This window comes from Diachasmimorpha longicaudata, chromosome 1 (assembly GCF_034640455.1).
Source record: "Diachasmimorpha longicaudata isolate KC_UGA_2023 chromosome 1, iyDiaLong2, whole genome shotgun sequence".
Taxonomy (NCBI): domain Eukaryota; kingdom Metazoa; phylum Arthropoda; class Insecta; order Hymenoptera; family Braconidae; genus Diachasmimorpha; species Diachasmimorpha longicaudata.
Window position 1 is genome coordinate 34,920 of NC_087225.1, and position 23,372 is coordinate 58,291.

The 23,372-nt window shown below is 37.6% G+C and overlaps 2 protein-coding genes and 1 long non-coding RNA gene across 5 annotated transcripts; 2 read left to right on the plus strand and 1 right to left on the minus strand.

Moving 5' to 3' along the window:
- Positions 1 to 4,741: 4,741 nt before the first annotated feature.
- On the minus strand, positions 4,742 to 9,802 carry LOC135165101 (uncharacterized). The gene is made up of 2 exons (XM_064126053.1): positions 9,645 to 9,802; positions 4,742 to 9,143 (listed from the first exon to the last, which is right to left on the minus strand). The coding sequence occupies exon 2, from the start codon at positions 9,130 to 9,132 to the stop codon at positions 7,054 to 7,056; it is 2,079 nt and encodes a 692-aa protein (XP_063982123.1). The 5' UTR covers positions 9,133 to 9,143; positions 9,645 to 9,802; the 3' UTR covers positions 4,742 to 7,053.
- Positions 9,803 to 9,902: 100 nt separating this feature from the next.
- On the plus strand, positions 9,903 to 14,780 carry LOC135165081 (vacuolar protein sorting-associated protein 51 homolog). Of its 3 annotated transcripts, none has more exons than XM_064126042.1 (8): positions 9,903 to 10,108; positions 10,378 to 10,512; positions 10,797 to 10,916; positions 11,066 to 11,962; positions 12,165 to 12,655; positions 13,182 to 13,362; positions 13,628 to 13,740; positions 14,579 to 14,780. In XM_064126042.1, the coding sequence occupies exons 1-8, from the start codon at positions 10,028 to 10,030 to the stop codon at positions 14,685 to 14,687; spliced, it is 2,127 nt and encodes a 708-aa protein (XP_063982112.1). In that variant the 5' UTR covers positions 9,903 to 10,027; the 3' UTR covers positions 14,688 to 14,780. The 3 variants fall into 3 exon arrangements, with proteins under 3 accessions (XP_063982112.1, XP_063982097.1, XP_063982106.1); XM_064126027.1 differs by having other exon boundaries at positions 9,904 to 10,108; positions 10,695 to 10,916; XM_064126036.1 differs by having other exon boundaries at positions 9,905 to 10,108; positions 10,695 to 10,916; positions 13,188 to 13,362; positions 14,579 to 14,779.
- A 5,710-nt stretch (positions 14,781 to 20,490) lies between these two features.
- Positions 20,491 to 23,181, plus strand: LOC135165185 (uncharacterized). The gene is made up of 2 exons (XR_010299448.1): positions 20,491 to 20,905; positions 21,780 to 23,181. It is a non-coding gene; the product is annotated as an uncharacterized LOC135165185 (long non-coding RNA).
- The last annotated feature ends 191 nt before the right edge of the window (positions 23,182 to 23,372 follow it).

Below are 23,372 nucleotides of genomic sequence, written 5' to 3' on the forward strand. Positions count from 1 at the left end.
GAATTTTTCCTAACAGCTTATTGGAAAAGTGCGTAACTTCTCCGTCATTTTCATCGAATTTTATTTTAACTGGCACATTACGGAACAAGCACGTAATTTTTAAAAAATGTTTACTTTCCGTGCAATTTCTGAACTTATTCGATAATTTCTCCGATACTTATTCCCCTACCTCTCCCTGATTGCGCCTACTTTCTCTCATATTATCTAAATACTTTGTTTAATCCTCGAAACAACAAATGCTCGTCTCATCCCGTCTTATCTCTCCAATAACTCCTAAAAATTTTCAAAAAAAGAACCAAGTTGGCAAAATTCAAGAATTATTCACTCTCGTTCAACCTAAAATCCATGCTGACCGATAACTTTATCGTTCTCCAGATATCTCAAGATTGTCAAGAACGTTCTGCACTATCTCGTATCGTATTTGAAAGGGGCTCACAAGAAGTGGAAAAACCTCCGAAAATCCGAGAATACGTATCATCGGCTGTTTGCTCACCCATACGTGTAAGTAGATAGCGCAGTTTTACTTATTCCTCGTACATCCATAAATGTTTCCTCCGCGGGAATAAAAGGGAGAGGCGTTGCATGATAAAGAGCGAGTGGGTTTTAGAAAAGCCACCGACTACCCAGGGATGTCCGATGATCTCTGGGCTTAGATGGACAAGAAAAAAAAAGAAATAAGGAAGATAGAAAACTCGTTTGTGCATAATGGGCTTTGTAGGATTTAGGAGGCATCAACCTTTCCTTACACACATACGAATTGACTGCATTCGAAGGCCATTGACCGGTGGACAGGTACTCCTCGCCGATCGATGCCCCTCTACCTGCCTCGATGGCAGTGTCAAGTTTTGGCTGCAGGGTGGATCTGTATCTATGGGATTTTTATATTTCCATCGGCTTACCCACTGACTGCATTCTTTTGTTCAAGAAATTTTTTTTTACCTAAAAAGTGGGAAAAATAATCCTGAATTGGACGATTGGTCTACCAGCTAATAATAGAATTAGTACACAGGTCAATAGGGGGAACAATAGATCGTGAAAATTCATGTATTTCACGTTAATTATTATGGCGTTGGATAAATAAATAAGCTAGTCATCACAGTTGAATTTTAGCGAATGAAATCGCTAAATTTGGATAAAGATGGAAGCATTTGGTAATAATCGATGAATTTTTCCGGACATGTTCATTAAAATTATGCAAACAACCCGCATAAAGTATGTAGGCTGAGCGAATGGTATTTGTGCAGAAATGCTTGAATATATGAAAAAATTGTAATTTTATAATGAAAAGAGCCGAAGCAATTGAGTGAATTTGATCTGTACTCTCGTGGTTGGAATAATTTTTCGCTTCTGCCTAATACAAGATACACTTTTTTGTTCTATTCGAGAGCGCAGCGACCTCGACTTTTCCCCGGGCCACGTAGTACGTGGACCGGTTGCAATAAAAAAAAATGTATAAAACCCGGTGGGGGAAGGTGTCGAGGCGAGTGAGGCTAGACAAAAAAATGTTTTAGAGGAGGAAAAAAAAGCGAGGAATAGACGTGAGTCGAAAAAGACGGGCCAAAAAAAAGGCGGACGGCGGGGGTGGGGAGAGGCTTATCTGCGTTTGAAGAACGTTAGAGTGTCGGGTAGGCTGCAAACCGGTCGCCCCCCTTCCTCTATTTTACCGCACTCTGCCCTTCTCACCCTCACGGTCATATGGAATGTAGGACCCGCGATGTTGCCACACGCATGCACAACATGTGTTGCCGACTCTACCCCTCACTTTTTTTTACTGTGACTCCTGGCCATCTCGTCTCTTTGTCTCACCGCGGTTTCTAGGGTCATCGAACAAAAAACTGCATCGCGTTGAGAGAGTTAAAACCACTTTTCACCCAGCCATGTTGAATATGACTAAAAAGGATTCAATTTCGAATTTTAGTTTAAAAGTTTTCTCTTGAAAATTTCATCACTCGTATTTTAATTGTCAGAGGTTGCCACTCATGGTGTCAATGGAGAAATGTAACAGATTAGGAATTATTGGGCAATGATTTTGGGGATATTGAGGTATGGGTGATACTGACAATCAATTTTAGTAATTTGGCAGTGAAACGGTAAAATTGTTCAAGTCGATTAGGAGTTATTGGGCCGCTTTCGATGAAAATCGGAGGACTTGAGACAGTGAGAACTGGGTAATGACCTTTTCTCTGGAGCAAATTGAGAGCTTCGGATATGTCACCATTTTAATTTTCATCTCTCCGTTTGTTTCGAAGATATTTAATCGTTTCACGGCTTCATCGCCAATTTGAAGTGCATTTGAAAGATTTTTCGTTATTCGATATTGGAATATTGGCGGTGGACAATTGCTGATTCATTAATTTATTATATTATGACAAGGTCGCAAGCATTTTACCATTTTTTATCGACATATCATCGATCCATTTTCCCCGAAAAATAAATCAGTTCATTGTCTCAGTTTTTTCGAAATGTTTGCCAACGATAAAAACCGAGAACCCCCCAAAAAAAAAAGGGCTAAATCCCTTGGCTCTCCTCGCACCTCAACATCTGCACGAGAAAAAAAAAGAATCAAACATAAAATCGAGTTAAAACTTTCCCCACGAAACTTTCATAATCATATTTTAATATTCAACTTGCTAATGTTACACGGTTCCCCCAATAGGCAAATTTAAACATCCAATGATTGTTGGGCAATATCTCACAAGCCTCTACGCTTTCTCCGCCGCCAAAATTACTCACATTTCGAAAGTCCAAAGTTTGCCCTTTCATTCTTCGCACATTAGTTCCAAACAACTCCAAAACAATTCGATAAAAATCACCGTCTAATCTACTAAAAAATGTAGAAATCACATGAGCCCTAATCACGGTAATTATCCAGACTAATCATCACGAATGGAGTCTCCCATTACTGTAAATACTTCTCTCACGAGTTTGGTGGCTCATTAGTGGCGAAACTTCTCTATTTCCAGACGTCATATCGTATTCCATTCCCGTTCCTTCCAGCAAAATACAAAAAAAAGCAAAGTACATGAATGAAAGGAGTACCGTTATGCGAATCCCCTTGTCCTTCGATCTTTCTGCCCTTCTCCAAAATTCCCTCCCCCCTCTATATCCTAGGGCCAGAACAAAGGGTTATAAATGCAATGGGAGAAAGTTTTGCGTTGTGAAACCTCATCAGAGAATAGAAGACGAGAATCGGCATAAGAATCGGTGCCAAGGTGTAACAGGTGCTGACACAGACAAGTTTTTCCTCGGTATTTTAGTAAAAACCCAGGGGCATCTGAAAAAAAACCCTTCAGGCACATGATCCAACCATTAAAAAAACCTAACATAAAAGGAGAAGGGAATTGACCTTGGTGAGTAGGGGTGTACAGTTTTAGAACGCAATGCCCTGCTAATGCACAAAAATCCTCTAGCTAAGATCGTCCCCTCTTCTTTTTTTTTACTCTCATCTAGCTTCTCTATTCAAGTTAAAAGTCTAGGCAAGATGGACTAGGGGTATAGCTGAGGAAGGAAAGAGGGGAGGAAAATTGTGGGCGGTCACTCCCTTCACAGCATACTAAGATGCAGCTGAGTAGGGGATTCTCATTTGGTGGCTCTTGTCTTGTTCCTTCGTTTGGAAAGAAAAACCTCTCTAACATCCACTTAATGCCAGACTACTGCGATTCCCCCTGTGTCTTTCATTCTCGTACAGTTAAGAATTAGAGAGATAACTCTTTAGATTAGAGAGACTAAAAAATCATTGGAGTTGAAATCAAGGGACAGGATATTGATTATCGATGAATTAATCAATGGAAGTCGTATTTTATATTTTTTTAGGATAGAGAGAAACTTTGTGACGGTTGACAATGAAGAATTAACTTTATATTTTTGAGATAACAGTTTGGAAGATCATTCTTGGGTGAGAGAGAGTAAAATATAATTTGCGATCGAATGGGGAATTTAATCAACAAAATGGTAAATTTTGCAGACGCCAAAATATTTTTTCGGGGTAAAAAATGGGGTTTGGTGATTGAAAATGAATAAGCACTTTGAAATTTTTACCCTGAGGTCAAATGTAGCATTAATTGAACTTCGACTATAAATGTAAAAACGAGTCGACTCGCTATTTGGTCTCTTATCAGTTAACAATTAAGGAGATACCTCGTTAGATTAGACAATAACAGGAACTCATTTCAGAAGATACGAATAAAGTGCCAAATTCTTCCGTAAAAAAATAATTTCTTGAGATAAAAAATATGTTTTAACCATTAAAAACAAATAACGTCACATCAATTCAGGGTCAAGGGGAGCTTTAATTGAGGTTTTTAAATATCACTAAAAATGTAGAAACGCATTTCACATTTTTATTCTATGACAATGACCGATTCAGGAAATAATTTTTTTAATCAGAAACAAAACATTTGATCTCTCATACAAACAGAATATTAATTCACGAAGGCGTCACAAGTCAAATACCAAATTGTGAAAATTAAAAACTCTTTTTTTTAAGTGCAGAAACTTTGTTAACATACAAAATTGAAGAATCAACCTTACGCCTCCAGCCCAAGGTCAAGTAGGGTATAAATTAACGTCTTAAACTTCATGTAGAGACATAGAAAACGATTCCACTTTTGTTTTATTCGTTAACTCTTAAAAATTGAGGAGATAATACGTCAAATTAAGAACAATAAAAACTAATTCCAGTCCCTTCACGAGTGAATGGAGCATTAATTCTCAGGGAAACAATCAATGATGAAATGCCAAATTTTATATTACAAAAATCGTTTTTTATTCACAAAAAAAATCAACATCTGCTTTCATTTCTATACAATTCTCCTGCACATTCACCCAAGTGCTAAGAACTATAAACATCGTAAAGATACCTGCAGTACAATCGGATAAAGCGTAAAAACCATTCGCGTTTAACAGTCGACTTTCGGTGTGTTCGTTGATCTTGGTGTACAGCTCGAGGGCGCGTTTTTCCCTTACAAAAATACATCCACCGGCTATAAATATAGGAGAGACTGCAAAGCCAGGAGGGTTCATGTTCCCACACTCTAACGCAGGCGAAATAAGAAAAAAAATCAGAAGAAAAACGCCACCCTCCCTCGTATACCTGCCTAACGGGTCATCCCCCTTTTTTTTCTTCACATCTTCTTTCATTGGATTTTTTTTTCTTTTCTTAATGCAGAAACCCTTATGAACGGGACTAAGACGCCAACAGCTCGCGAATCCCCCAAAGTTTTCCAAGGGGGGAGGAATAACAGAAATTTTTACGACTTTCCTTATTTATTTCGAATGAGTAGGAGGGGGATGAGAAATCATTTGGCTCAAATGGATATACCAGTCCAGATGGCTTTCCCATTCGCCCATTCTTATCCACATACGGATTTAAAATACCACCCACACACGCGCCATGTCCCATATAAAAGTATTTCGTGTTCGCGATGCCGAAAGTTTCAACGTAAACGTCCTTATTCCGTGTTACCCAATTTCACATGGGAGCAGGGGCAAGGGAAAGCGGAAACGAAAAAAAAAAATACGGAAAATCGTTAAACTCCCCCCCGACGGAAGTTGGCACGCCATTTTGTGATAATTTTCCCTCTTGTTTTTCTCTACTGAGATCGATAAAAAAAAATTGCTGCGTAAAAGTAGTCCCTAAAGCTTCTTAACCTCCGGTATTTTTCTATTACGATTACAATTTTTAAGGCTAGAAACTTCAGAGAAATTAGAAGCAATTTTCTTGCTCTTCAATGCACTCCAACTGAAATTTAACGAGGAAATAAAAAAAAAAACGGCATTTTCAGTGCTTGGTTTTCGTTTGCTCGACAGCTTTTTATTCTTAAGGTTCACGGAAATTGCGGGTGAAAACTTGGAATGAACCACTAGTTGATGTCAAACACAAAGAAAAGTTAAATGAAAATCCCGGGTAATTGGCTAGACAATTTTGGTGAAATGTTCAATACAAAATATGATAGAGATAAGTTAATAGAATTTGATTTTTACTTTAGAATTTCCTGGGCTTAAATTTTCATTGATAAATTGCTTTTAAATTTTGACGAACAAATTTTGTAAAAATCTACCCAAAACGGTTCAACCGAAATCCTATAAGTTGTCTACGAAATTCGGTAGATTTTTCAATTAAATTTTTTCATTATTCCGATCTTTTTTCTTATTGATTTCTCGTGAGCCAAAGATGAGTAAACCTCATCCGGTAGTGTGTGATAGACACTCTGCATTAAATTGTCTTCAATTTCCCCCTGAATATCCTCTTTGCAATGATGACCATTTTCAATTTGTCACTCGTATTCTTCGCAATAGACTCAACAGAATTCCCACGCTGTCCTCCCCCTCATTTTACCGCTAGCGGCTTCCGCCAAATCAATAGAATATAATTTACCCATATAAACGATCATGTTAATTTCCCCGGAGTCGAATTGGCAGACAATTTTATAACGAAGGAAACTTTTCCTCTTCACGTAATCCAGTTACAATTTTTCAGATTAAAAACTTTGTAGAAATTAAAATCAATCTTTTTGCGTATCCTGGTGCGTTCAGTCCTTGATTTGTATTTGCTCATCAAATTTTCGCCTCCAAGTTCCTCGAAAATTGTTTGCAAAACTTAGGATCAACCACAAGTAGATAGATTGTCTTTCCTGTTGATTTCTCGTCGTTCGAGGATGAGTAATCGTCTTCCGGTAGTAAGTCATACACTCTGCATCAAATTACCTTGAACTTTCTCTTGAATTTCCTCTTAGCAATAATTACTCCTATTTCCCATTTCTCCAGCATAACCATCACTCTGATCATCCGAAGTGGACTCAACCGAATTCTCTAAACTGTCACTCCCCTCATGAAGCTCATCATTCCCCCTATCACCACTCCCCAAATCAATAGGGTCGCATTTCTAGACATCATCTCCAGGACATCTTCAACCATCCCCAATTTTCCTGACGTCCTGTACAACATTAATTCAACTTTCCCTTTGCCTTGATCCGTTTGTATTTTCATTAGTTCTTATTACACAGTGTTTCCCTCGAAATCAATTTAAAAAAATGTCTATCTAACAAAATAATTCTAAACTCTCTTAATTTTCGGTACCTTCCTGTTACGATTACGATTTTTAACATTAAAAACTTCATAGAAATTAGATCCAATCTTCTTGCGCTTACTAGCCCGCTCAATGCTTCGTTTTTGTTTGCTCGTCAAATTTTTTCCCTTAAGTTTCTCGGAAATTGCTGGCGAAACTTGGAACGAACCACTAGTAGATGTGATTGTCTTTCTTGTTGATTTCTCGTCGTCCGAGGATGAGTACTCCTCCTCCTCCGGCAGTGTGTCATACACACTCTGCATCAAATTGTCTTTAACTTCTCCCTGAATTTTCTCATCGCAATCATTTCCCCCATTTTCCATTTTTTCAGTATCAGTCTTCTCCTCCAAAATGGATTCAGCCGAATTCTCTACACTGTCATTCCCCTCATCATCTTCATCATCGTCCTCAACATTCTCATCATCCCCCTTATCCTTACCGTTCAAGTCAATAGGATCTAATGTCTTAACATCGTCCCCAACATAACTCAAAGCAACCCGAATTTTCCTAAAGTCCTGTACAACACCAATTCGTTTCTCACTCTCTCCATTAATCTCCCTCGTCATCTCAACTTCACCCAAATCAAGTGTCTCTGTCTGTCTCGGGTTATCCTCAACAGACGTACCCTGATGAGAAAGAGGCGCTTCATATCCCACTGGTGCAACAAAGAACGGCAACTTGCCACGTTGCCAATCATTCAAAACCATGCGGGCAACGGCCCCCGTATCCGGTTCTGCCTTCTTCAATAATTTTCCAGTTCTACGTGCGAGTTTCTCGAGAAAATCAACGTGATCAGTCCACTCCTCAATCTTGTACGTCTTCCTCATGTACTCAGCTTTAACACGTTCAAGGACGGCTTCAACATAGTCCTCAGGATTTTGTACGAGTTCCACACGTACAACACCTTTTAAAACCTTCTCAGTATCGGTTTCAGCTGATGGATAAACAACTCCAGGGCAATCGATCAGATAAATACGTTTCATAAGTGTAATGTACTGCCAAACTTTTGTCTCACCCGCAATTGGTGCAACTTTGCACACCTTCTTAGATCTCAATGTGTTGATTATCGAGCTCTTTCCAGTATTGGGATATCCAATGAACCCTACACTTATCTGTTTCTTGTCGGTGTGAAGTTTGGCGAATTGTCTCAAAAGATTGATCAACGATCCTTTGCCAAAGGGATGAGTCAGAGAAGCGTGAAAAGCTACTGTGGGATATTCACGATTCAGAATGGCAACCCAACGCTGAGTCACCCACGTTGGAACAAGATCTACTTTATTGAGAATAAATATCAAGTGTTTGTAGGCCTTTTCCTGTTTGAGGTATTTCTCAACGGGGGGTGATCGTGTACCCATTGGATCTCTGGCGTCGAGTATCTGGAGAATGACATCTGATGAGTCGATGACTTTGTACAGTTCATTCCAGATCCTCTTGCTTTGACCAGCTGCCATGATCCAGTCACGAGCAGCGTCCTTTACTCCTTCGTCAGGGCGAATCAAATCCGTGTCTTTTGTGTCCTTTTCATTGTTGTAATTCTCCTCTCTCTCCTCAATTGTCTTCTGCAATTCGTCGTAAGATGACACTGTCAAGTTGGGACGCTTTCGGTGCTTTTTGGGACCAAAAGTTGTCTCAAAACTCTCCGTGTCTAGGAGGTGAACCCTCGCCTGAACGGCTTTTTGCTCCAAGAGAGTGACGGGAAGCTGTGTTGGCTTCATCACCACTTGATAGGGATTTTTCATGACTGCACCCAATTCACTTTGAAATTTCTGGAGAGCGTTTTGGGATATTACCCGGGAATTACCAAACCATCGCTGAGAGGGCTCAACACGGGACATTGTCCCTGATGGGTGCCAACCTTGGAAGGGTGCTGGTGTCAAAATTTTACCAGTTTTGTCGCGCTTTGCCTTGGAACATCGGTACATCTGGAGTCGCTTGATGGTGGCTTTTGTACGTACCTTGGCAACGCCTTTTAACCCCTCGGTGGGGCGTTCCGGGTTCATGCTGTGGCCTGAACGATTGAAGCCCTCTTTGCGAGGTCGCTTCGTCGCTGCTGATGTCTTTGGCATCTTGGAGATTTCTGTGGGGAAGAAGTTGGTTACTCGAGAGAATGTGGAGTGAATTATATGTGAGATAGGCTCAAGCAATAAGATGAAGCATTCGGTAGAAATTTATGAACATTGTTAGTGCAAATTCTATTGATGTTTCACAGATTTGGTTGTACGAAAAATATTTAATAACAATTTTTGCAGGGAAAAAATACGGGAAATTTTAGCGTTAATTCTTTAATAATTGAAGTGTTCTAACAATCCCATGCAATTTTCCAGCGAATGAGGGCACGTTTTTAATTTTGTTTTCTTCCAGAACAGAGCTATCAACATGATCACGTAAAAAGTTAAATGTTTAGAAATTTAATGAGAGGACGAGGGCGATGTTAATCAATAAAATTCTAACATGCACTTCTGAAATAATTCTACTTATGTGGAAGTGTTGTGACAACAGGATTCAATCGCCTGAGAGTTTCAGACTACCATGAAGAAATGATTTGCTCGATATTGAGAAAATAAAATTTCATAATTACCTTAGAACAGACGAGTATTGAAATAAAGAATTAAATATTCTTTTTATTCAGTGATGAAGTTCTTCTGTATTTACTCCTAATGGAATAATTTCCCGAGACAGAGGTTATAAACGAATGTTTCCATAGACCTCTTGCTGCTGCACGTGGTCTCAGGCGTGTTAGCGACCTAACCTATATTTATGTAAATTTATTTATCGGCTGAGGGACCGTCGATGCACTGGTAAAAAAGAACTCTGCATTAGCAGTGATGAATATCTCTAATCTGTCAATTGTGTGGTGGGTGTCATCCACTAGTATTACTACTAACCGCTCTAACAGAGTTATTTTGGTTAATAAGATTATTTTAATTAATTAGTGGAAAACGAGATTATTTGGTTTGCACAATGGCCGAGAATACGAATAATCCTTATGATATCAATGGACAGCATTTTAATTCAGAGATGTATCTACAAAAATTAACGAAGGTAGGGGATAATAAAATGGGAGAATGTGACAATATGGACAATTGACGGTCTCTGAAATAATTTTTCCATTTGCGAGATATTTTTTCAATTGTAAAGTCATATTCCACCTCTTCGTCATGGGACAATAATAAACTTCATTGATGAATTCTGTATTTTGGTTATAAACATTTTTTACCAGTCAACACCGCCATTTTTTATTCACATTCCTCTGTGGTTTGTGTTGGACAAATGATTTGTTGTTGTTGATATTCCTGATAATCTAATTTCAGGATTATCGATTGAAACAAATCATTGATCATGAGGAGGAGATAAAGAGAAATACTCAAGTTCTTCACTCGGAAATGCAAACACTGGTGTATGAAAATTATAACAAATTCATCGCTGCAACTGATACGATAAGAAAGGTAAGTTAATGAATGTAGGGGACAACATATGAAATCTCCGAAATTTATTATTTCAAGCGATATGATTTTATGAAAGCACCTATTTTGCGTAAATAAAAGACATCATACACAATTTATAATATTCAGCAGGACTTGTGTACCCCAAATTATTCTGTATGAACCATATAAAATACTCATTGCAGATGAAGAGTGATTTCAAAAAGATGGAAGACAGCATGGACTGTCTAGCCACAAACATGGACAGCATAACATCATTCTCGGATAAAATTTCTTCGACATTGCAGGGCACCCGGCAACAAATATCTCGTTTGTCGTCAATTCATACTCATCTCAAGAGACTACAGTTTTTGTTTAAACTACCAGGAAATTTGAAGGAGAGAATGAACGAGGGGAATTATACACAAGTACGAAACTAATCACATAGATATGCTTCATCACGATGTGGTGACTAGATAAAAATGTTACGAATCTAACGAGTGAAAATTCCAACACCATCATAATCAAATCTAAGGATATTTATATAATTTGGCAATTTGCTCTCTTGCACTTTCAGGCCGTTCAGGACTATATCCATGCTCGCCGTGTCCTGAACCAATACGGAAACATGCCATCCTTTCATGGAATCCAAAAAGATTGCGAGGAGATCGTAAATGAATTGAAAAGCCACTTGCGAATGCAGTTCCACAAGCATGATGCAACAACCAAGACCCTTGCAGAGAGTGTGGACTTGCTCCTGCGTCTGAACGAGCCTGCTGATTCCCTCTGCGAGGAATTCCTGAAACACGCTGATAATCGTCTCTCCGAGCAGTTAGAAATCCTTCAGGATATGTGTGAGAACGACGTCATCGAATTTGTTGACTCAGCAAGTTCAGGATTCATGAGTGATCTCTCCCTCGTTGTCGCCTCGTACAACGATATGTTCATCAACAGACCCATTCCTACCCACCCTCATGACCTAGAGATCCCTGATAACTTGGAGTTCGAGAGAAATGTCACGATCCGTCTCGACAAATTCATTACCAATAACATGGACAAATACTTCAAGCTGACGAAAAAAAGAATGGAAAATGTGTCAGACACTGCAGTTCTCGTTCGTGCACTGGACAAATTCCATAGGCGTCTCCAGGCCATGAACATCCTCTGTGAATCCACAGATTTCAGTATCACTGGAACTGTAATTGTGAAGAATGCAGGCAGAAAACAATGCAGAAGCCACTTGAATTCTCTGAAACAACATTTGAATGAGACGCTCGTCAAAGTTAGGCAGACATTAGCTACTAAGGTGACATCAGATAATAACGATGGAGGATTGGCCGAACTCCAAGCCCATCTGGTGATGCCTATTATTGAGAAAATCAAGGGAGTCTTGCAGGATCTGTCAGCCTTTCTTCAATCGGATTTATCGTTCAACTTGAAAGCCCAGTTTTTCGAGTCTTTCTGCGTTGAAGAGGTACAACTTTCTCTTATTAAATAATTTTATTAATTCTATTCATTTTTTAATGAATCAGAAAGCATAATTTTATCTGATATTACTTCTTATTCCAAAGTTATCTATCATTGCTAGGGCTTTAACGTTTAGTTTGGAAAGAAAAGTTTTAATAAGTTTCTGGATAAAGGAAATTAATGATAAAAGTATTGTTACATGCTTTCAGGTTCGTGAGGGTTTGCTCATTGGATTTTTGCACCACCTGACAGCAGTAGCAGCTGGATTCTGCACGAGTTCCGATGTTCCTAAGTATCCCCCCACATTACTCTTGCTCCTCAGCAAGATGTGCATCGAGTTCAAGGAGAGCAGCATTCATTATCTCCTGGGGACAGTTGACGAGATGTTCAGTGTTCAGGATTTTTCAGCCTCTGTCCACGCTTTAACATCTGAGGAGGACATTTGTGTGGAGTTTCATCGAGCTGCCCAGGATCTTCTCAATCATTACGTGCGTTTGCAGGGGCTTGCGGTCTCGCAGATGCTGAGGAAATCCGTTGAGACTCGAGATTGGCTCCATACAATTGAACCGAGAACGGTTAGGGCCGTTATGAAGAGAGTCGTTGAAGATGTCACGGCTATTGACTCGCAAATTGCGGCGCTTTATGATGATAGTGATGGGCAGGTTGATAGAAGCAGTGATAGCAGTCGAAAAACTCACAGGTACGTGAAGGGACATCCACAATATGTTTTTAGAAATCCACGTGGATTTCAAAATCCCTCATTCAGTAGTGAAGTGTAAAATGATTTAAGGACATCCAAGTATCTGTGATAGTGTGTAGTCTTTTCTTTTTTCTCTACGAAAATTATGAGCCAAACAAACAGAAAAAAATACGTGAGAAATCTGTGATAAAAAAAATTATAGAAAAACTAACATCGATTCATTTTTGTGTACTTACTAATTGCTCAAAACTTGATAGAACATTCCAAAAAACCGAAAACGTGTAGTTTCCTCAAGTTTCCGAGCATCCAAGTAATTTATCGTGATGGTGGATGATTTAAGTATAAATTTCATGAAACATTATTCTTATGAAATTCAATTGACTACAACGAAGGTCTGTTGACCCTCAACCGACCCGTTTCCGCGATAATTAGACAATTAGCTGAATGATCATTTTGAATTATTACGTTATGCCACTTCACTACTGATTTGAATAGCGACGAGGCCAATGGGAGATTAATTTCGCAGTATTAGTGTTTCAAGGCACCAGTATCGTTCCAATTGGTCATCGTACAGTCATCCCAGTCATCTGGACTCATCTCTAGTCACCAACATCCACAAATTATTCTCGGAGAGAATTGAGATCTTCGCACCTGTGCAATTCAATAAAGCTTCGATTATCACTGGAATCATAAAAATTAGCCTCAAGGTAATTTAAAGAGTTTTGAGAGAATGATTATTGGATAGACACATCACTTCTGGCACGTGATGTACTTGTGTAACAGGGTGCAGGTGCTGTACCGTTGTTTGATTCACAATGACAAAATAACTTGGCCATTATTCACTTTGCAACGTGAACGAAGTAATCGCAGATGTAATCTTCTACTCTCATGTGTTGAACCAATTGAATTATTATATTTTATCGTATATAAGGATTGTGAGTATATATTTTTTCTCTTCATGCCTATTTCCAGACGTTTTTGGAGTGCGTGAGGCTTCGAACATTCAGCAAATATGGACTACAGCAGATTCAAGTAGATACGCATTATCTGCAATTATATCTGTGGCGTTTTGTTTCAGATGAAAAGTAAGTTTTTTCATTGATTTAGTTTAATAAGTAATTTTCGAAAAGTTTTCGTTGCTAAAGGGTGAGACAATCTGACGTTATTCAGTCACACGCTGTTGAATAATAGCTTTATGATGCATTAACAGTAATTTAAGTTAATCTAGGGGAATTTTTTTCCAAATATATTGGCCTCTAATGGTGAGGCATTTGTTGTTTAATTAACTGGATTGTAAATGATCGAATTGATTAATTCAGTAGTTGGTTGATAACATAAGAAGATATCAACTTTCATGAGAAATATTTAATGATCTTCGTAACGAGTGATTTTAACGAAGAATTTTTCACCAACAGTGATTCATTATTGGAATAAATAGATATTTTTTCTGTAATGAAGTAGTAATACAACTTCAAATCAATGTTTGCGATTTACAACTTCATTTCTGGATTCGGTTCATTAGCGTTTTTCAGGTTGAGATGACTTTTTTCTTTTGTATAATTGTACTGATGGCGTTTTCTCACAGATGACAAGTTATTTCTTTCGTTTATTCGAATTAACGACACTCTGCATAATTGAGATAATCAATTCAGTAGCGGAATAGAAAAACATGACACTACAATTTACTTTTCATGTTCACTACTTAATCTGCTGGATGATTAGTGACTCTAAAGCACTTTAGTTTAGCACTGAAATAACTATTTTAATAGTGATATTCCACTTGTGAACAAGTAGCAGAACACTAATTTGCATGCAACTTATGAAAGATACCTCAAAATCTAAGAGTAACAGTTCAAGATTGTCTGATTGAGATTCACAACTTTCTTTTTCAGTTCGTTCAATTTCTTATTCTTGTTTTTCTAGCTTGGTACACTTTCTCCTCGATGAAATATTGGGAAGTGCAGTCCACAGATGTTTGGAGCCAGTTCTCATGGAGCCCAGTGTGGTTGACATTATCTGCGAGAGAGGATAAACGGAATGAAAAACCCCTGAATTTATTGGCCTTCAAATCATGTGAATTAATGTACTATAGTTTAAATAAAAGTTTAAGAACTATATTTTGGTGCTCCATTGGTGTTTCCTTCACGTCTTTTACCAGGTGTTGCAAGTTTTTGACATTTGTTATTTTTTCATTCCATTAATTCCTTTCAATAGTTATAATAAGTGATTTCGAAATAATAATAATATTGTTATTAAAAAATGATCAAAAAATCCCTTGTCCCCAGAACGTGATGGAAAAACTCAAATCATTTGAGTAATGAGGATGGAAGCAAATTTCAAGTTGTCCATTACATAGTTTTGTATCTCGACAAGTCCTGAAAAATTAAAAATGGTCAATCTCAAATTTCTAAACGCAGCGTAAATTGAAATATAATAGAATACAAAAGGATATCCAAAATACAAAATAAATTCAATGAATTTTCATCTCCCCCTATATCGATTATAATGATCCCTGTAATGATTAATTAGAGTTGATAGGTCGACGGAGGTTGTGCGTGGCGTCCCAGTAGCAACAGCGTACGTGTCCCCAGTGTCATCGTGTCCTCATCGAATCCGTCCATTCCACTGTAAAATCATCTCCGTCCCTTTTCTCTCGTTTGTCCTCACACCCACGAGTGTGTTCGAATTGCCCGGCCATTTGTACAGACTGGTACATGTCGAGATGAAGCGTGTATTGTGACCCCGTCGGCCGGTGTAATCCGCGGGGTCAAACGGTTTTAAAGCGACCATCAGCTTCACCTACCCCAGGACTCATTACCCTCGACAAATTTTATATGCATTTATTTTTTTAGGTATTCATTGACAGTTCGCTGAATTAAGTTGAACATCTGGAGCATTGAGGATTTCACGTACGAATAAAAAATTGAAAAATAAAGGGAGAGATTCGTATACGACGGAAGATTTGTATTTTATTTTAAATCCAAATAAAAAACTCAAATTTTACCACTGCATTCTCTACTATTTAAATGAAATTTCATGAAATATGGATCAAATGAGTAATAAAATTGATTGAAAAAATTAGGATTTTGAATATACTTAAATTTTATCTTAATTTGTTGCAGCATTTAATTATCGTCTAATTTACTCAAATTGTAAATGGCTGCTAAGATATTACAATGGCAAATTAGCTACTTTAAACGTCCAGCAATTGTCATGTTCACAGTTTTCATCTATTTCTCTAATATTATATTATATCACTTTGCTGAATATTTCTTTCAGGGCTTTATGGTTGATCGAGGGATATTGTTGGGAAATCAGCTCCAACAAGACGAATGACGTGTAGGTCCCCTCCAGTGACTCCGAGCTTGATGTTGGCTCGAGTTAATTCGAACTTCCTCCCACTGGGATGAGATTCATTCGGCGTGTATCCGGCCGGCTATGCCTACGCACCACATTCTATCCAATTTAATAAAATTCGAATCGAGTCCTCTTCTCGGCTACACGTTAACATGTTCTACTTCGGTTCAAATAATTCACCATTCTGTTGATTTTCATGAGAGAATAGCTCTTCCAAGGACGAAGAATTATTCAGGTTGAAGGGGAGAAATTTCTTGAGATTTTATATTTGCTGGGGAGGGTGGGCTACGGGTGATAGATTGGGGCGATCTGGCTGTTTCTACATATGTGCAATTCAATCGGAAAACTTAACAAATTTGATAGAAACTTTTAAGGTCCAAACATTTTATATTTCCATTCAAGTTAAGCAGTGGAAAACAGTTAAATGTAAAATCCTTAAATGTAGGTATCATTGAGCGCTCTCAAGTGGTATTCAATCAAATTCCCTTCATCTATAGCCCATAATATTTCGTCTAATGTGCTTATTAACGCATTTTAAAATTCTCATCGAGTCCGCTCCTTTTTTTTCCACTTCTCTTAAAATAAATTTATTTTTATTTTCCCGATAGAATGACTGAAGGAGGAAAAAATTATTTGGATTTGAAGGAAAGAAGTTATTTGGGTTTCGATACAGTACTCGTGTATGAGACATCATAATATCTGGTCTAATGTATTCATTGACACATCAACCGAAAGAAGCATCTGTGTAACGAACTCCATATGCGATTCTGTCTCACGTGATCGAGCTAAAAACACCTGTGCATGTGTAAACTGATGTAAACTCTGTTTAGTTTTTATTTTTTTTTTCTGTATTTTTTCACTCGCAGTGGCTTTGCTATCGAAGCAATTGGTTTAGTCTTCCATGAGGTACATTTGGATCATTCTGGGCGCCTTCTCAATGCTCGTGGGGATGGGAAAAATAATTATTGGAATTTTATTCACTTCAGTGGTCTTTGAAATACCTTTTACAAGGTAAGATGTCTTTTAGTTGTCTCATTTTTTTGAGGAGTGTAATGTGAAAAGTGCAGTTCAGATACGTCTATCACTGACTCGTTTATTCAGTTTCGATTGTTGTTGAATGATAATTTGATTGTGAAGTGGTAACGAGGAGATGAGTAACGAAAGATTTTAAAAAATTATTTCACAATATGGCCATGAGTCCACTAAATAAAATGAAATAAAATGGTGTAAAGTAAATCCAATAAAACAATCTCATATCTAATGTGATATTAAAAAATGAATTTCTCAATTAAATTTAAAAAAACAAATAAAAGATATTATTCTCGGGTCTGAGGTTGATTATTCGCCTGCAACAGGTTTTATAATTAAAAAAAAAATTTTAACTGTAGAATTTTCCAATAGAATTGACGGAAGACTTTTAATATAAAATGCTAATAAATTCACGTTCCAATATTCTTTTTCGTATGCAGGACTTGAAAAATAGTCCCCAGAAGAATTACTGGATTTATTACACTTGAAAAATTGTTTTCAAAGTGGTATGGACCTTTTATCACTACCCACTAGTAAATTGTAATATTTCATATGGGTTTTGTAATCCCCCTTGTGAGAAATATACTCTGACGCAGTCTGAGATCCATTCTGACACCTCTCCAATTCCTCTCGAATTAGTCCCTGTGTGTTACATTGAGTGGACCCGCATGGTGGTTTTGAGCTAAAAAGATGTGCATCCAATGAAGTTTCTCATTCACGCGAAGGCCAATTGTGCATTCGATACTCCACCCTCATTTTCCAGATGACATTCATAAGCGCATTCTTTGTAAAAGTTTGTCTCATAAGCAGGGGCAGTGGGGATCGGATAAAAGGGATAGTTCTTGTTTATCTTTCAAACCGCATTAACGTGATGCATTATTGATCAATAAATAAAAATAATGCAGGAGAAATTCGATTTTTTGTTTTTCTTTTCTAGAAAAAATGTCGATAATTTTTTCTTTTACTATAGAACCGATTCTGTTAAAACACTTTTTATAACAAATAGTAGTATTTTTTATGGAGTTTCATTGCATTTTTTTTCTTTCAATGAAACAAATTAATGAGATGGAAAATGCTATTCTATTTCAATGCGTTGAAACCCAAACGCTCAAGGGTAGTTTCCCTAAGAATCAGAATAAATTTGTAAAAAACATGCGAATTCGCCGCAGAGTTTCCTCTACGGATTTCCAGATCATTCTTTGATGGCGATAGTAGCTGTTTCAAATACAATTACTAAAATTTTTTGAAGAACTTGTCACTGAGTATGACATCAGACCGCTTCACAACCACGGAATGCAGTTAGAATAGAAAAAACTCTAGTAAAGATAAGACATCGTTATGAAGAACGACAGATAATCAGTTACACAAACAATAATGAGTCAGGAATTTTGGAGCTGTTTCGATTTGTGACCGCAATAATGGGCGATGATTTAGAAGCGCTCGTTGATGTGTTCACAAGTTGAACCTGCGGTTTTCCAACGTTTCTATCGAAAATTTAACCATCGGACTTCGATCATATGACACATGGCGGACTCCGTGCAGAGAGCAATGTTTCATCCAGTGATTCGTCAGCACTAGAAATTTTGGAAAATCCTTATCTCCAAACCGCGGTATAAATCCAGGAGCTTTCGTCGCCCTGTCCAGTCAGAATGTGGATCTGCGTGCTAAGTAGTAGTGCCGTAGGTGATTTAATCAATTGTATTCACCTTGGCACAATTACTTTTCATGTTGGGGCATAATATCGTCGTGATGATGAGGAAACTAAGTTCGATAATTCCATCGATGGTGAGTGTCAAGGAGGCGACACCGTTAAACCGACGATTTTTGTAATTAATATGAATACAGAATTCATTAAAAAATCTGCAACTGTATAAAAATCTATTTTACTGGATTTCAATACATATTTCTTAAAATATTCAATAGCAATGCCACTGGTCCTCTATAATTGTCTCTGGGGTAAGGAGTAAGAAAAATATTCGATCAATTTTTTCGGCACAAAAGACAGGAGACGGATTATTTTTTCACTAGCCTTTAGGCGAAAAGTGCAGTAAGTAATATCCGGGTACATTTACCCTCAATTGCAGATCACAAAGTACCTCCAAATTGATACTTCCGCTTTCATCGTCTCCAATGGTGTATTATCATTGATTTATTTGTCAATAATAGCCACAGGAACTCTCCCAGCCAAAAAATTTTGGATAAAAAAAATCTCTACAACATGTCTTTATGTATCAATCACTGAAGATCTCGATGCAAACAAATCTTGCAGATTAAGACGCAATGCTGTTTTTGTCATTAATTAAATTTTTGTGATGAATATTGGATGTTAAACGACAACTGAGATAGCGAATGTTGGAATTTTGTACAATATTTGTAAATATCCTCCAAATATTAGAAAGTATAAATAAGATGAAATAAAAATTCGAAAATGATTGACATTATAGTTGTATGACCCAGAGAGACCTGTTCGTATCAAATGCAAACAAATTTCTATCTTATTAACTCATTTTTTGTGTCTAATTCATATTTTTGTTGTTGCAGTGATAAAAACTCATTTCCTCCGACAAAAAATCCCCAAAATACAGAAACATTCTTAATGACACTCTTCGCAGTCTCCAATCTCTTCAAGTCCTCACGAATAATCCTCACCATGATACACGAAAAATGAATAACAATACAATAACATGAAAATCACTTCAAGAATCCCCAAAACCTCATCTAAAAATATCTGAAAACCCCACCCCGACAATTGACCCATGAAAAACTGCCAACCAATAAATCACAAGCTACAACAACCTCACCCGATTTAATCCTCCTAATTGTATAATAAAATAACGTTGACAATACACCATTTCATGAACGATAATTTGACGTTTCTTAGTCATTGAAGATCATCTCCCAGCTCCGGAGACTGTGATTTCAATTGGTAAATTGATTTGAAGCCGGCACCCATCTCTAAAAGAAGAAAAAAAATAATAATAAAAGGAACGAGTAGGTATTTGTAATATCTTCAGTGGATGTTTGTGTATCACGGAAGGAGAAGACTCAACACATCGGGGGGGTAAGGAATACTTCAATGTTGTCTGCTCACTCATGTCTCAGTTTGTGACTCTTGTGCGACGATCATATGTGCCTGAACCGTTAATAGAGAGTGAACGTCGTTTGAATGCTTAATGTATCGCGCTGGGCTTCTAGGATTAAATTGACCAATCATTTCCCGCGCGGCTAAGAGCGACCAATTAGAGTAACCGACGGACTATATTAAGCCAATCAAGACTAGTTTATCATTCAGTCGAGTGTCTGACGTCGGCTCGTCAGCGCGATGAATTCTATTGCACAATGTGAACACGTTTTATATTAAATATTATTCGTAATACGACATTTGTCATTTTCCACACCAGCAAATTTTTTATTACCTCATCAGTCCCCTGAATATGCATTTGTACGCGCTCCCCAGTGTTTTGTGATTTTTTTTATTCACTTTTTGTTGAGAAAATATTGAATGCCAACGTGATCTTGAGAGGCTGACGGCCAAGAGTGATACACAGAACAGAGCATATCTCCCCCACCCCTTCATCAAACTCAAGCTCCTTTTTTACACGCGTCTTCAAGACACCCCTTGTACCCCCTCCCCCATCGCTCTTCTCCACCATAATCTTCCGTTGACTTTTTTTCACGAGGAGTCAGTCGCTCACTGTCGCCAATTCAATCCCGTGCTCGGTCAAGTCTCACGTTTTGCTTCAATTTCTATAATTTTACCTGTATTTTTTTCATCGAACATATTTATTTATTTATCACCGGGCCTTTCCCATCGACTGATGATCGAGCTAAATCAGTGGGGAGTGAGGGGAGGATAACAACAAGGTAATATACTTTTATTTTCTCTTCTGGTTCAAAAAGTCGTGGGACTTCCGGTTATTGTGACGTTTTTTTGGTTTTTCGATTTTTATCCGCTCGATTTCCAAATTTTTCAAGATATTCAGGGACACGAATTTGGGATGAAAAATGATTTTTTCTGATGATGAAGACAGATCGATGATTATCTGTAGGATGTTAAGTTGACACCGCAGGTTCTTCAATTTAAAGAATTGAATTTGAAAAGTGATGGTTTCTTGTCGCTACTAAAAATACATTTTGTTATCTCATTGACTTCCTGACCCCTTGGCATTCAATGGTTCACGATAGGAACATATATATTACCACTCAAAACAAGCACTGAGTGGTGTACTCCCGATACATTCAGTAACAAATAATCCCTGTGACAAATATTTTCAATTGTTCCTGGTGAGTGAGAGCCCCTATTCACTTAAAAAAAAATTGCAACTAATTTCATCGCTACTCTTGTTAAACTGTTGAGACCGCCCGAAGATCCGGCGAAATTCAATGGACATTCTCCAGTTCAGTTGTGGAGAGAGGGAAGAGTTGCATTAGCGAGAATTAGTGTTAATTGAAGTTCTGCCTCTGAAAGTTTTTTTTTACTCTGGGCCCACTCACCTCCCCGCCCCTCGACCTCTCACGCATTGGCCTTTTTTTTTATTTTCTCTGCTCTCCATTTCTCGCTAAAAAAATTACAGCAAACGAGGGAGAAGAAAGAAGAGAAGAGAGAACAGAACAGACGAGTGATTACTTAATCCGCTTGTTTTTCAATGACGAATTAAACAAATTGTATTTATCAGAACTTTGTCGTCAGGCTTAAATTGACAATTGGAGAATTATCTAATAATAATTTTTATTGCAGGATGAGGGGATACGGGAGGCAGGCGATTGACTTCTTTGAGAGATGGTGATGAAAAAATTTATTCGAGGCATAAAGAATGCATTTTGCAGTGGTTGCACAGTGGGAGTTACTGAGGATGGGGGTCTCGGTGGTGATGACAGAAGGAAACGAGTACAGAGAGGTCCATTCAGGGGAATATCTCACTGGGTACCATTTACTGACATTCATCACGGGTTATTGCATATTATATTTTGAGGGAAATTGCGGTCATTCTTTTCAATGTTTCATTTATGTTTGTGGAATATCTAGGGTGAAAGAGGAAATTGTAACAGCAGAATTTTCATACATATGAAGGTATTTGGGAAAATGGAATTAGTGAGTAGAAATTAGTTTGTTGCAATAATTGAGGGGCGGATCTTTTCAGGGGAATCGAATCTATTAGATTTATTAATTTTATTGAAAATCATGGTTCCACTGATGTCACAGGTTCTTTTGTGTCTCGGGAATAATTGCCTTTTTGACAGTCTCGGATGATATAATTACTTTTGTGGCGGAAATTAAAAGGAAATATTACTAATAAAGTTATCGTTAGATATTAAATGATTGTAGGAGAAACCGAAATTCCTGGAGGGGGAATTCCACTTGTATGAAATTATTTAGAATTTCAGAAAAATGTACATTATTTTTTCGAAAAAGGAATCCATAAGTGGAGATTTTTCATCACGATTTATTCGTTAAGATTTATTCTATAACATTTTGAAGGTTTAAAATGCAAAATTTACATTAGAATATTCTCATAAATTTGTAATAATGTAATAGTGAGCATAGTATACATTTGATGGGAAAATTTGGAGTGAAGATTTCTCATAAAAAATTCCAACAGATTAAATTATACAGAAAAACAAACCATATAAGCGAAAATCAACTGACGAGAGTGGATAAATGAACGAGGAATAAAATGGTAAAATGAATGAAAAGATGTAGGCGGGTGTTCAATGGCCAGCCGAGGTCGGTTCAATGAGGGCCCGGAGTGTCCACTACTTATTCGTCCCTCACGATTGGATTTCTACCTGCGCACATCTCGTTCAGTATCCATGCCATTCTGGTGACGATTAATCCGTCGATTGTGTCACAGAATATTTCTAATATTCGCGGAGTGACTGATCCTGCCCTGTTCCTAAGTACTAGTGCCGCAGGAGTGACTAGACTGGGCTAGAAATTACCATGTCTCCTGCTGCTCAAGTGCTTATCAATGGGTCGGGACGTGCATCTGTAAACAAGTGGTTGACGTCGAATGCTATCGAGACTTGGATATATTCTTAAAGCGTTACTCACGAAACGATACGGGCTTATTTACTGTCACAAAATAAGGTTTTGTACTTTAATTTTTTTTATTGTTAGGAAATAAAAAAAATACTGAAGATTTTCTAGTACTATTTATTGAAAAGTTGGTGAACTGACAATCTATGTTTTTTACTTTCAAATGGAAGTCGTTTTATAATTAAACTTGAAGTGTTTTATTGTCTGTGTTATGTGAAGCATTTAGAATCCAAAACTCCAAAATTGATTTTTTAAATAGCATCCCGTTGGTAATTTGGTAAATAACAAACTTTT